Source organism: Danio aesculapii, chromosome 12 (genome assembly GCF_903798145.1).
Source record: "Danio aesculapii chromosome 12, fDanAes4.1, whole genome shotgun sequence".
Lineage (NCBI taxonomy): Eukaryota > Metazoa > Chordata > Actinopteri > Cypriniformes > Danionidae > Danio > Danio aesculapii.
In genome coordinates this window covers 12,242,061-12,257,494 of record NC_079446.1, presented here as the reverse complement: position 1 = coordinate 12,257,494, position 15,434 = coordinate 12,242,061, and the positions used below count along the sequence as shown (strand labels likewise).

The following is a 15,434-nucleotide window of genomic DNA, read 5'->3' as shown; positions in this document are numbered from 1 at the left end:
AAGCTCAATATCTCAAAATCATTCAGAACGCAGATAGAACATTATATTTCTAAGGTGACGGTGTATCCAGTTACATTTGCATGCAAAAACAGTGCAAAGTTAAACACACGTGCTGTGTGTGTCCACTGTGCGTCTGTGTGTGCGTGAACTTTATAACAACATTGTGTGTGACTCATCGTTGCAGAATTACCTCCACATCAAATAATCATAGGTAAAGTACTTACTAGTATTTCTCACAAACGTGACGTGAGATCTGCTTACTTCATGTCTGTCACTGTGCTGTTTATCTGACTCAGCCGTGGCGGAGATTGTGTGGATGGGGAGAACTAGCATTAAAGGCATTAAAGGCACAGGCAACAAAAACAGCTTGTGTTTACAGCAGAAAATTCCAACATTCGGAAAGGTCTAATAAATAATCTGATGGGTATTTTGAGCTGAAACTTTACAGACACATTCTGGAGACACAAAAAACTTATCCTAAATCTTGAAAAAGCGGTAAAATAGGTGCCCTTTAAAGTTTACAAATTTGACACACACTTTTGTCCTTAGACATTTTATTTTTATCCCAAGTTTTTATCTTTTGAATACATTGTTAATTTTTTATACTGAATGAATTTTTCTTTTTCAAAAGCAGAAATGGCTTGAATCTCCTTTCGCTGTAATCTCCACAAGAAAAGTGAAATTTTTTTGATACATTATGACAACCTTGTTTTATTTTCGAGTTATTGTTATTATTTCTTGTCCTCTGTATGTTCTCTTTACACTTAAGAGATGTAATTGTCAAATTTCCCTGTTATTGTACAAGTCCGAGTATAAAAAAAAAAAAAAAAAAAAAAAAAAAAAAAAATATATATATATATATATATATATATATATATATATATATATATATATATATATATATATATATATATATATATATATATATAGAGAGAGAGAGAGAGAGAGAGAGAGAGAGAGAGAGAGAGAGAGAGATACAGTAGATAGATAGATAGATAGATAGATAGATAGATAGATAGATAGATAGATAGATAGATAGATAGATAGATAGATAGATAGACTATCAAGTTTTGTTTTTGACAAAATGTCTAAAAATCTGATTTTCTTTTGCATTTAAACTTAGACCACATTAAAATAAATTACCTTTTGACTTGAAAAACACAAATGTGTCTTAATTCATTCATTTTCCTTCAGTCACTATTCAAGCCGCAACCCTGAGCACCTGAAGGAAACCCATGCGAATACGGGGAGCACATGCAAACTCCACACAGAAATGCCAACTGACCCAGCCGGGACTTGAACCAGTGACTTGCTGTGAGGCCACATAGTTTGTGTACATCTATTTAAATATCACATGTAGTATTCTTTTGTCACTGGCGTTACCTTCATTTTTTGGCAATATTAATGTTTTTTTCATGAAATATTATTTTTTAGCACATGTACTCAGTTACATAAAAATAATGATGCTCTGGGCAGGTATGTGATGTCTAATGAACTATAAATATGATGTCAGTCGTCCGATCAAAAATAACGAGAGCTAACTTTCTAAAGTTTAAACAAGACTTGGATTTAAATGGTTCACTTTATTTATTTACTTAACAGGTTTTTAATGTGGGGTTAATAAAGGTTTTTTTTTTTTTTTTTGCTATGTCACAACATAGGATGTATTTACGGTAGTGCAGTAAAAATTGCACTTACAAAATTTTTTTTACAGACTGCTATTTTCTTAAAAAATGTTGTTTTACAAAAAAAGTATAAAAATTATACATATTAAAAAAAGTTTCATTTTATTTATATATATATATATATATATATATATATATATATATATACCCCTCCTCCCCAAAAAATAACATCCATTTTTCTATAATGTCTTTTACAGAACAAACTGCTTAAGTAACTCAAGCCAGACTTACTTTATTTTAGGCTATCAATTACTATCATATTTATGATAAATGTCCACATCAGCTTTCTTTCATTCAGTTGAATTTATTGTCAAATAATTAAAAATCACATGATAAAACATGCTTATTAAAATGTTACAGTCTCTGGATATCTTCTTATTACTGAAAAGCACAAGTGGAAAAAAAATACTCTGAAATAGACAGCACCATGCATAGTATTAAATACTGCATGTTCCCACTTTGAGTTTAAGGTTGAACTGCACTATACACTGTATGTAATATTGTTTAGCCAATCAGGCTTCAGTTTGTAAGAAGAAAACGGTTTCCCCATAGCGTCATCAATGACTATACTAAAGGAAAATGCTGAAATTAATACTAATTGAGGTAGATGTGCAATGTTTTCCTACTGTTTTAAATCCCTTTTCAGATACAATTATCTTTATAATTCATATGTATTTTCATAATTTTTCAAGTCCCAGTACTCAAAGAATATTAAAAGTTCTTATTTTAAATCTCTTGAAGATGTCAAGTAGAGTGACTTCTGGATAATCACAAAAAATACAGTTGAGGGCAAAATTATTCACCCTCCAGCACAATATTTATTATTTTTCAAATATTTCTCAAGTTATTTTAATGGATTCAAGAATCTTTTTCAGTATTTCCTATAATATTTTTTCTTCTGAAGAAAGTCTTTTTAATTTTTTTTTAATTTAAATTAAAAAAAAAAAAAATTTAAGTCTTCATTTTTTAAAAACCAGTTTAAGGTCAACAGTATTAGCCCCCTAAGCAATATTTATTTTTCGATTGTCTACAGAACAAAACACTGTTGTACAATTACTTGCCTAATTATCCCAACTTGCCTTATTAACCTAGTTCAGCTTTTAAATGTCACTTTAAGCTGTATAGAAGTGTCTTGAAAAATATCTAGTCAAATGTTCTGTACTGTCATCATGGCAAAGACAAAATAAATCAGTTATTAGAAATGAGTTATTAAAACTATTATGTTTAGAAATGTGTTGGAAAAATCTCTCCTTTAAACAGAAATTAGGAAAAAAATGTACAGGAGGGCTAATAATTTAGGAGGGCTAATAATTCCGACTTCAACTGTTTATCTGCACAAAACAAAAATATTTCAGATTTTTGCATCAAGATCCTATATTATTAATAAATCACTGCATGTAGTTGTGTGGTTACTTGAGTCCATGTGCATTTCTTAATAGTTGTTGCTGATTGGCCCATTCCTGAATGAGCTGATTGGCGATGGCGTAAGAAGGAGGGACCCAGAACACAGGTGGCTCTTCTCTGGGTTTGCGTGGAGGATTCTGCAGTGCTGTTGTTATTTCTTCTAAAGTGAACCAGCGAGCATCCTCAAGTTCAGCCTTGTCTATATTCATCTATGCATTAACACAGTGAAAGTGGTTAAAACACAGCAATGTCTCTCTTTACCCTGCTGTCATTGGAGTAAATGGGAATATATTTTGAAAGGTCTGAATATTTTAAAGTCAAAACAGTCAAAAACAGTAACTGACCTCTAAACATGTTAGTATTTGAAAATAAAACTGACAAGAATACTGTTAATGTTTTACCAAATATGTTAACAAATAATTTAGATTACAGCTGTGATTCAAAGCAAATACATTCATCTCATTTAACTAAAAATAGCCCTGACAAAAAGTTCTTCACTATCAGGTTTGCTGATAGATAAATAAAATTAATAATAAAAAGTAAATAACATACATTGATAAATGTATTAAACATTACTAAAATATCATGTACAAATTATACAATTTACAATAGTACCAAAAAATTATATATATATATATATATATATATATATATATATATATATATATATATATATAAATTATATATTATATATATATACATACATACTACTGGTCAAAAGTTTGGGGTGAGTTTTTTTGTTAATGTTTTTTTCTTTAAAGAAAAATTACTCTGTTCATCAAGGCGGCATTTATTAAATAAGAAAAAAAAGGTAAACTGTTAAATAATAAAATTTTAAATAGCTGCTTTGTTACTGTTTGTAGTTTAAAATTATTACTCTAGCCTTAATTAGTGCTGTCGCTTCACAGCAAGAAGGTCGCTGGTTCGAGCCTCAGCTGGGTCAGTTGGCGTTTCTGTGTGGAGTTTGCATGTTCATTTTCTTTTCGGCTTAGTCCCTTTATTAATCCGGGGTTGCCACAGTGGAATGAACCACCAACTTATCCAGCATACGTTTTACGCAGTGAATGCCCTTCCAGCTGCAACCCATCATTGGGAAACATCTATACACAGTCATTCACACACATACACTACGGACAATTTAGTTTACCCAATTCACCTATACCACATGTCTTTTACGTGTGGGGGAAACCGGAGCACCCAGAGGAAACCCACGCAAACACAGGGAGAACATGCACACCCACGCAAACACAGGGAGAACATGCACACTCCAAACAGAAATGCCAACTGACCCAGCTGGGACTCAAACCAGCAACCTTCTTGCTGTGAGGCGAACGCGCTAACCACTGAGCCACTGTGCCACCAATATTCAAATTTATATAGTACTATTTATTATTATTATTATTATTATTAATATACATTTTGTAAATATAAATAAACATGTTCTCAAATATATGTATGTATGGGTGTATTTATATATATACAGTACATAATAAATATGCACAGTACACACTGTGTTTTGACTATTAATATAATAAGTTGTGTCTAAATATAATAAGCAGTTAAAGGCATTGTGCAGGTCTCACCTGTGTTTTGTTTGGGTTTACCATGGCGTGGCAAGCCAACATAAAAGAGCTTTGTGGGAATGGCCAGTGCTGTGATCCAGAGTACTGAAGATTCTCCACCTCTAAGCCCACCTCTTCTGCTACCTCTCTGTGCAGCGCCTCCTCCACTGACTCTCCTGCAACATGATTTCAGAAAATACATCAGGTCAAAATAACCTAATTGAAATATGCTCGTTTACAACTCTACAATAGTTAAAAATTTGCGTTTAACCCAGTGGTGTAAAGTAACAAATTACAAATACTCAAATGACTGTAATTGAGTAGTTTTGCTCAGGAATTGTAATTTACTAAGTAGTTTTGAAAATGTGTACTTTTGTTTTTAAAAAACGATTTTTAAAAGAAGGCGTGGCACCAAACCCCACCCCTAAACCCAACCTTCATTGGGGAGGAGCAATTCGTACTAAATTGTTTGAAAGAGGTCATACAAAGTTATAAAAATTAGCCACTAAAAATTGACATATTGCTGTGTTATCGCATTGGTAATCTAGTCAGTAAGTAAGTAATCCAGTTGGCCAGTCCAGGGTAAGGTTGCACCAGTTGTTCGTAAGTTAATTCTTAAAATGGAATGTAAAGTCCTCATTAGAGGCTTAGTAACTTCTAGTTTTAGTTTGTGACTAAATTTGTTCTTACTTCGGTTGCACCACATGTTCTTAAGGCAAACCATAGTTAAGTCATGCATAGTAGCATTGAATCACATAATATTCAATAAGAAGCATTTCAATCATTAAACTGCTTTAAAATTCTGCAACTAATGCATCTATATATGACTGTCCTATGAAAATGAAATAACATCTTATATTTTTATAGTAGCCTGTATAGTGGTAGTAGTAACATTACATTAAAGTTAGTCACTATAACAGACAATGCACGAGCTGTAAATGCATGCGAAATACACGTGAAGTTATTAAAACATTAAACTTGATTTTTTTAAAATATCCTACACATGCAAGGGAAAAAAGCAGGGAAAAGAACTCAGTCATGAAGAAATTCTGATTTTAATTGATGGGAACAATTAACAGAAAACACTCCTTGACAGAAAATAAAAAGAGATTTGGGAAGAAAATAAGGCTGAGAGTAGAGGAGATCGTTATTGTCATGAGCTCCTCAATGTGCAATGTAAACTAGTCTTGCTGTAATCTCTTTTCTACCATTAAACATGGGGAGATGCTTCCGTAAATATTTAGTTAGAGTATAGCGTAACGTTTAAACCAAGTTCCATGGTACAACACAAAATATTTAGTAGTGTGTAAGTTGTAACTTAGAGTCTCTGTAAGTCACAACTAGGCTACATTTTGACTTACGCCTTGCTAGTGCAACCGACCCCAGACCTCATCCTGAAAACCATGGAATTCACTTAAGTTCCCAAAGGTTTGTACATGACTGTACATGGTACATCTTTTTATTAATTTTTGTTTCAAATCTTGGTTGCAGTCATCAGTTATCAGTATGATTACTATCAATACATGGCAAGTTTTGGTAATAAAAATACATTTTTAAATTTTGTACTTTCAAAACTAAAACATGTTTTAAATCATGTACTTTTGTCCTGCTAATAAAGCATGCCTTACCCATGTCACAGAAGCCAGAGAGCGCACTGTACATGCCTGGAGGAAACATGGCCTGTCGTGCCAGTAGACACCTGCTCCCATCAGACACCAGAACAATCACCACTGGAGACATCTGCACAGAGATGTGTTCATGCAGTTAGTGGACAAATTAAAGGATATTTAATGAGAAATTCAAGTAATATCATTAAACATGGTATAAATTGGTCACATTAAGATTCCATTAGTTCATCTTAGTTAATGTAACTCCTAACATAAACAATACATTTATTACAGTAGTTATTCATCTTTGTTAACGTTAGGTATAATAAAGTTCATTGTTGTTAGTTCTTGTTAACTCGCAATGCTTAAGCACAACATTGGATTTTTAATAATGCATTAATAAATGTTATAGAACATATATAGAGTATATTCTTAGTTGATGTAGGCAATTACATTATGTGTAACCAATTTGTTTTTACTATGGAGAAATTGCTCTGATTTGATTAAAGATATCTTCATTTGTGTTCTGAAGATGAATAAAAGGCTTGGAAATAACATGACAGTGAATAATCAATTTCAGAATTTTCAATTTTGGGTAAAATAACCATTTCAAAACCTTCAAACATCTTAATTGCTAGCATGAGATTAGTCTTTAAAAAGTATTGTATCTGATTACTGGTACAATCTATTTGCTGATATTGCTCTTTTGATGCAGACTTCATAATAAACACTACTGGATTTTTAAAAAAGAAATCAGAATGCCAGTCCTTATCAAATGTCCCGCATGTGCAGAGTAACAGTTTGTGTTGTCTAACACATTGAAAAGCATCTGCTTACTTTAGGGTAGTAGGTGATGCCACTGCTTTGGCAAACTCTGAAACTTCCTGATTGGTTCCTGATGGTGGGCTGCCCCGTAGCACTACAAAAGCCATTGGTCTGGTGCCATCGGAGGAGAGCCTGTCCCTTTTAAAAAAAACAACATTGTTCTTGAGTGGCCCAGCCAGAGCCCAGACCTAAATCCTATTGAACATCTCTAGAGAGATCCGAAAATGGCTGTACACCGTCGCTTCCCATGCAACCTGATAGAGCTTGAGAGGTACTGCAAAGAGGAATGGGCAAAACTCCAAAAGACAGGTGTGCCGAGCTTGTGGCATCATATTCAAAAAGACTTAAGGCGGTAATTTCTGCCAAAGGTGCATCAACAAAGTATTAGCAAAGGCTGTGAATACTTCTGAACATGTGATTTTTCAGGTTTTTTATTTTTAATAAATGTGCAACAATTTAAAAAAATATTTTTTCACATATTGGGGTATTGTATGTAGAATTTTGAGGAAATAAATTAAGTTAATTCATTTTGGAATAAGGCTGTAACATAAAAAAATGTGGAAAACGTAAAGCGATATGAATACTTGCCGGATGCACTGTATGCCATTGCAAAAGGCAAGGAAAGTTTTTTTCTTATAAATAGTGTGCATTAATAATCATTTACAATAAATATAACATCATTCCCATGGTGATTTAAAGTACAAAATGGGGTAGAAATGATGAGGTCAAAAAAGTAATAACACATGCATATGTATTGTTTACATTAATATTGTATTAATAACACACATTTGGAAAATTAAAAGGAAATTTGATGTTTTTCTCGCTAACTTTAATTTACGCACCTCCTTTTCTGTGTGTTTTTGTGAAATAACTAAATCAGCTGACACAAAATCAAAAGTGCACTTGTATTATTTGGTCAAGTACATTGTAAAAAGTCTACTGTATTAGCTAAATATGTTACTCCAACCCTGTAATGCCCATCTTCGTTGTGATGTGATGATAATCCCAAGACTTCACAGCTTTTACATCTCTTTTGGCAAACGGCTGACTTTAATTCATTGGAAACAATCATTCACCCCCTCTTTTAAACAATGGGCAATATATATGTTAGTTTTTGTGTTTGGAAAAAATTTGACTCAACTTGAAAGGCTCCGGATCCAAGTTAACTAGCATGTTTTGCCATTTTATAAGTTATCATTAAAACAATGTTTAAAAAGAAAAAGATTTAAAAAAAAGTCTGTAGAAACACTTTGATTGACATTTTCCCTTTGTCCACATGTCCTCTGAGGAGGAAAGCCGAGCCCATTAGTAGCAATCTTTACCTCATTAGCATAAACAGCCCTGAGTGAGAAGCAGCCATCCACCATTAGTTTATAGCAGCTTCCTCTTTTCAAAAGAGCACTGTCTTAATTAAATTTAAAGTGACAGTCACCAAAACAGCACAGTTTGGATTAAAGCCTAAAATGGGCCATTTCAACGAGTTATAAAACATTATCAGTGGAGTATTTTGAGCTGAAACTTTGCATACACACTCTAGGAACATCAGAGACCTATTTTGTAAAATATTATCTTGTAAAAATGGGCATAATAGGTCCCCTCTAAATGCAAAAATTCAATTTGATACAACCATATATTTTCTGGGATTTGCTGAAAGTGTGTCCCTTTTTTGTTTCTTGGTTTCTTTCTTTTTAATTTTCTCTTTTAAACTGTTCTCCTCCTTTCAAGTACACAATGTCATCTTATGGTAAAATATGCTGTAATGTAACTGTTTGTCATTTCACAATATGTAAATAATAGGTTTTAAAGGCAAAAATGTAATTTTAACAGTTTCCAATTACAACAGGTCAAATCACTTTTTTAGTGAAGTTCATTTTTAGTGTACATACTTTTGCCGCAAGAGAAGACTCTGATGCAGTTATCATGAAGAAAGCTTTTCTGAGGTCCACAAATGTACCTTTGCACTCCTGCTCCAATGTACTGCGCTCTACATCACCTACAGTGAGAAGACATCTCCATGAGAGAACACAACGCATACAAAATGTCATATAAAAAAACCTGTAAATATCAAGTTTGTATTTCAAAAATATATATATTTTTTATTACTATTAGGGGACAAATTATGCAAAAATCTTTATTATAGTTTATAAGGGGTTTAAATACAGTTGTGTGGCACCAGTCTATGAATATAACCAGCTTCTAATGGTAAAAAGTATTCATTTTATTTATTTATAAAAACACTTGATAAAAACAGTCTGCAGAAACACTTTGACTGACATTCCCCCTTTGTATATGTCCTCAAAGGGGGAAAGCCCCGCCCATTAGTGACAGCTCTCCTTCATAAACATAGGACGTTAGTTTTGTTTTTAAATCTACCACTATCTGAAACACAGGCATTTGAAGCTCTGCCCTTTTTTGAAAAGAATCTGCAATCTATTTGAATATAAAGTGACAGTCACCAAGACAGCACAATTAGAATCAAAGTGTAAAAGTGACAGTTTCAAAGAGTTGTAAACATTATCTGTGGGCTTTTTTTGAGCTGAAACTTCACATAGGCTGTTTCTCAATTTCAAGAACGCAGAGAATGGACTTGCGTTCTTGTGGAGAGCGGTCTTGCTAGGTTACCTCAGAAGAACGAACTCAGACCACAAGAACACAAAACTTGTCCTGTGAGAAATGAGATGCTGCATTCTTCTTGATGGTCACATGACCTTCACGCGTTTTAACAGAAAATTTGGACGTTTCAAAGCTGCCCAAATTTTCTCTACCTGCCTATGTCATTTTTCACCCGCACAAGCAAATTCAAAACCACCCAATCTTCAACACTGCTGGGACTTCTCAAGCAAGTTTTGCACTCATGTCTGTATCGACGCATCCTCAATATCAAGAATACATCCAGGAACTTTCATGCAGCCTCCATTCTTGCGGTCTTGAGTTTTGGAACTTAACTTTGGTGATTGATGATGACGTTACCCAAGAACACAATGATGCAAGATTGCTGAAGAACACATTTTGAGAAACAGCCATAGACACTCTAGTGCACAGGTGTCAAACTCAGTTCCTGGAGGGCCGCAGCTCTGCAAAGTTTAGCTTTAACACTAATAAAACACATCAGATCAAACTAAGTAAGTCCTTCAGGCTTGTTTGAAACCTACAGGTAAGTGTGTTGGAACTAAACTGTGCAGGGCTGCGGCCCTTCAGGAATTGAGTTTGACACCCCTGCTCTAGGGACATCAGAGACTTATTTTACATCTTTTTACAAGAATTATTCCATACATGTTTTATATAAATACTATTCAATAAAATGCAACAACTGTAATCTTAAAGTTGTGAGAATTTTAATCAGTTGTATCTCATTTGTTGTTTTTTTCCAGACATTTTGGTCCAAAATACTGTTAAATTACAACCATGAGCATGTCTTGGCATTTTATTAAAGGTGTTTAATTGTAATGATTGAGAGATAAAATTCTTTTAAATAATATTGTTTTCTCTTGAACTTTTAGTGCAGTCACTTTATTGATGGTGTTCGATTATAATAATCTAGGAAAAGTTTGTGAAATAACAGTGTTTCTTTATAAAACTCTTAGTGTGTAACTTTTTTAAACGGATTTGATCGTAATAATCTAGGAAAAGTCTGTAAAATAACAGTGTTTTTCTGTAAACATTTTAATGAAAATATCTGTACATTTATTATTTTTTGCACTTTATTTCAACAAAGAAATTTTACCATAATATTATGGCTTTTGTTTGGCAGCCAGTCATTTGACCTTTTTTTTTAATGATATTTTTTTTACAGTGTGTTTTAACTGACCCACTTCCAGAGAGAACTGTGGTTCGCCCTTATCGGTGCATCCCAGAAGCAGTGATTCATTAACAAAGTGTTTGCCCCTTCCAACCTTCTCAAGAATTTGTTCCAAATCTAGAGACATAGGGAAACACAAAATATAAATTTACATCCAGTATCTTCTAACTTTTGTGATGGAAATATACATATAGTGTTGTACTGAGACCTGCAGTTTTGAAAGAAGCCACTTTGCAAACCCCACTTCTGGTCTTCTGCAGTAGAGGAGCAAGTTTATGATACAGTAAAACGTTGCCAGATTTCAACGCCTCTCGACATGCCTCATCGTCTTCCTTTAATCTCATAAGATACCTAAACGTAAACATTTGACATAATATTACGCAATAAAGAAATAGTAATTACATATAACACTTAATAATTATTATCAGTAATTTGAAAGTAAAATATTAAGTAAATGTGGAAAGAGGTGGATTTTAATTTCTGCTAATTATTTAATTCACCTAAAAATGAATTTAACAAATGAAAACAAAACCTGTTTTAAGACTGTTTCATGTTTGCATTATAAACTCATTGATATTTGATTTTATTTATTTTTTTGACCTGACAGAATTAATTACAAATTCTGTACAAATGTCACGTTAAATTGTCAAATATAAATTCTTATCTTTATTCAATATACACTGTAAAAAAATGCTGGGTTCCACACAATCGATTTGTGTTAGAACAGCATGAAAAAAGTATGTTAACTCTTTAGTTTTTACTAAATTTTGTGTATAGAACATAAACAACTCTTGACAGGTTTTGTGATGTTTGTTAAAGTAATTTGCCAATTTACTTTTGTAATGTAACAATGTTTACCTTATATATTGAGGTAAAGTTGGTTTTATATTCACACATTTGGACTTTCTCCTTAAAGAGCCCATATTATACATGAAATAGGGTCATATTTAGGTTGTAAGGGTCTCCAACAACAGTCTAATATGCATGCAAGGTCAAAAAACACTTTGATGGTCTTATAATCTGCATTTATTTTTACCTAATTATTCCAGCGACTCTCATATGAATCGTTCAGCGATTCATTTGTTCCCAAACCCCTCCTCAGCGCGAAGCTAATCTGCGCTGATTGGACCGATGACAGCCTGCTGCGATTGGTCGACACGGACAAGGCTTCAGCGCGAGAGTGAAATGCCCAGCTGCTAATCTACAATATAAAAGTAGTCACAGTGCATACACGCTTCATAGTGGATTTTGGCTGCCAGTGGGTGAATGTAAACACAGACGATGGACTAGAAAATACTGACGACGAACTATTTTATTGAGCAAAAAGTCCAAGAACTGGCGAGGAGGTCACCGTCTTCTTGCTCTTTTCACACACACACACAAACACACACACAGGGCCTGCGCGTCCATAGAGGACCGGCTGAATAGAGAGGGCGCGGCGCTCAGTTATATCCACGAATACCTGTGCGTTACACACACGAGGAGACACACACACACACACACAGGGCCGGCGCGTCCATAGAGGAGCGGCGCTCAGTTATATCCGCGAATACCCGTGCGTTACACACACACGAGGAGACAATAATATTGAGCTGAAATATTTTGAAACTTGTCCGTTGCATGTGTGTAAACAGCTGACGATCCGTAATCAAAGCGGCACGCGTCGCGTTTTCAACGTGGCTTTACACGCGATATGAGAATATAAAGAGTTAACCTGATACAGCACACGCAGTTACAAGTAACAAAACACAACTAAATACATAATTTGCAAGCTAGAGTAAACGAGGCAATAATTTTAATCGCACTTACTTACACTTGTGAAATGGGGGTAGAAACTGATTCATGATCCACTGATCCATGTTCTGACAGTCTATACTGATCCTTCCTTTAACAAACTGAAGAAGTCTTCTTTGAAAGCATATAGTTTTCAGAAGCACTCAGAACTGCTCAAGGCTGGGCTATATTGCTGATGTTTCATCTTTGATCAGACTGTCCATAATATCCATCTCCACAGCGTGACTTTATTCGACCGGTGTCTGTGTGTGTCTCTGTGTGTGTGTGAGACTTTTTTTTCTGTTAGTGGGCGGGGCCGCAGGTTTCAAATCTCCCGGGTTTGCGCGCCCAACTACTTGTGTTTCGTAGCTGCGTCATCACGAAACACCTAATGACTCGTTATCAAGACGACTCGTTTGAAGCACTATGAATCGACTCTTTTATAGATGAATCAATAGTTTTAAACACTGTACACTTACAGATTTAAGCCTTAGCTGGATATTTCACTTCACTTAGAGCTGTGTTACACACTACATGGAAGGACATTTTCAAAAACCCATAATATGGGCTCTTTAATATTTCATTTTCAAAAAAGTATTCTTTGCAAATTCTTAAAGAAATCATATTAGCAGCCAATGACTATTAAAATACAACATTTTGCACACTCAGTAAAATATTGCTAATGTTAATCTTGTTGTGAAGTCATACTTTCATGCTATTAAAATATCAGTACTGTGACCAAATATTCAAAGTAGCATGGAAAACAATATAGGGACCCTGTCACTGAGCGAATGTGTGAATACAAAACCACCTTTCCCTCAATATCTTATTTTTATGTAAAATAACTCAAGTATGACATGGCAACTTATCTAATATTAGAAATAAACCGTGACAGACCTCGTTCGAGACACATATCCGGAGCAGGAGCGAGAAAACATCAGGTTACTGCTGTAGAAGAGCTTGAAAGACTGCAGCATGGCTAAAATGCCCACGAGAAACTGCCTGTGTGTATGAAGGTTTTAACATTCACATTGACCCAACTAAAACTTTAAAAAGAGTTCAACAGTCGTGGGTTTAGGAACTTGCCCTTGAAACAAAGCTAAGCTGACAGTACAAACTATTGTTTTAGTGTCACGGTTTTCTGTAAACAGCAGACGTTTTGATTTTGTTTTTGTTGAGGCAGAATGTGATGAATCACAAAAACGCATTTAAGTTAACGTTACTGTATCAGAACACACAATTCCACAATATTTCGAATAAATAAATACTGATAACAATAATATGCCGTTCTTCACTTCAGTAAAATGTACCTTTTGATACCATATGCAATACAATATCACTCTAAGTAATATACTTATTCAAAAACACATGATTGTTTTTGTACTCATGAAAACGTTGCCTGCGCGCCGCGTAATATGCAATACGTCATTACGTCATCAAGAGCGGTCTGCAAACGGAGAATGGGCATTTTTTTCAAAAGTAAGGAAACAGCGCCCTCTGCCGATTGTTTGTTAAAATGTACATTGTTTATGATTTGTTGTTGTTATCGCCATGTTTGGGATATGCATCTTTATATAGTTAAACAAAAAAGTCAAAGTACATGTTTTATTATTTTTTTAATTCTTAATACTTTAAACAACAAACATGTTCAAAATTAATAACAGACAATATAGAGGAAAATTATAACAATAATATTAATGATGATAATAATAATAATATCTAAACAAAATATAAATAAAATAAATCCTAATACACTCACTGGCCACTTTATTAGGTATACCTTACTAATAGCAAGTTGGACCCACTTTTGCCTTCAGAACTGCCTTAATCCTTCGTAGCATCGATTCAACAAGGTACTGGAAATATTCCTCAGAGATTTTGGTCCATATTGACATGATAGCATCCCGCAGTTGCTGCAGATTTGTTGGCTGCACATCCATGATGCGAATTTCCCTTTCCACCACATCCCAAAGGTGGTCTATTGGATTGAGTTCTGGTGACTGTGGAGGCCATTTGAGTACAGTGAACTCATTGTAATGTTCAAGAAACCAGTCTGTATGTAGATGAAGGTATCAGTACCACAGTATTTCAATATATCAGTAACATTTTATTCACTTTTCATCATATATATTTGTTTTAGTGATGTATGAGTTTTGCTATTTTACCTTTGTTACCTAAAGTTTTAAAATATGTAAATGTATATTTATGATGATCTAGTATAGTATTAAATGGAAAGAAACAAATTATTTAATTAAAAATCCTTATTATGCTATATAAAAGTGATTACTAGTAATATATGTGGAATTTTCTTGAAAATAAATGTTAAAAACTAAAATTAAATATTTAAATAAAGTAAAATAGGCGACATGGTGGCTCAGAGGTTGCACTGTTGGCTCACAGCAAGAAGGTCGCTGGTTTGAGCCCCAGCTAGGTCAGTTGGTATTTTTATACGGAGTGTGGATGTTCTCCCCATGTTGGTGTGGGTTTCCTCCGGGCGCTCCAGTTTCCCCCACAGTCCAAAAACATGCAGTAAAGGTGAACTGAATAAACTAAATTGGCCATAGTTTATGTGTGTGAATGAGAGTGCATGGGTGTTTCCCAGTACTGTGTTGCAACTGGAAGGGCATCAGCTGCGTAAAACATATGCTGGATAAGTTGGTAGTTCCTTCCGCTGTGGCGACCGAAGATGAATAAAGGGACTAAGCCGAAGGAAAATGAATGAATAAAGTAATATAAACTAAACAAACAACAAAAATGATAAGAAAAACAATAAAATAAT

General features: G+C 34.1%; 1 protein-coding gene across 2 annotated transcripts; it reads right to left on the bottom strand.

Moving 5' to 3' along the window:
* Positions 1–1,969: 1,969 nt before the first annotated feature.
* Positions 1,970–14,053, bottom strand: nudt13 (nudix (nucleoside diphosphate linked moiety X)-type motif 13). 2 transcript variants are annotated; one of them, XM_056469473.1, is made up of 8 exons: positions 13,553–14,053; positions 11,091–11,233; positions 10,892–10,999; positions 8,970–9,076; positions 7,096–7,221; positions 6,280–6,391; positions 4,673–4,827; positions 1,970–3,298 (listed from the first exon to the last, which is right to left on the bottom strand). In XM_056469473.1, the coding sequence occupies exons 1-8, from the start codon at positions 13,630–13,632 to the stop codon at positions 3,095–3,097; spliced, it is 1,035 nt and encodes a 344-aa protein (XP_056325448.1). In that variant the 5' UTR covers positions 13,633–14,053; the 3' UTR covers positions 1,970–3,094. The 2 variants fall into 2 exon arrangements, with proteins under 2 accessions (XP_056325448.1, XP_056325449.1); XM_056469474.1 differs by lacking the exon at positions 13,553–14,053 and adding an exon at positions 12,696–12,743.
* Positions 14,054–15,434: the final 1,381 nt, after the last annotated feature.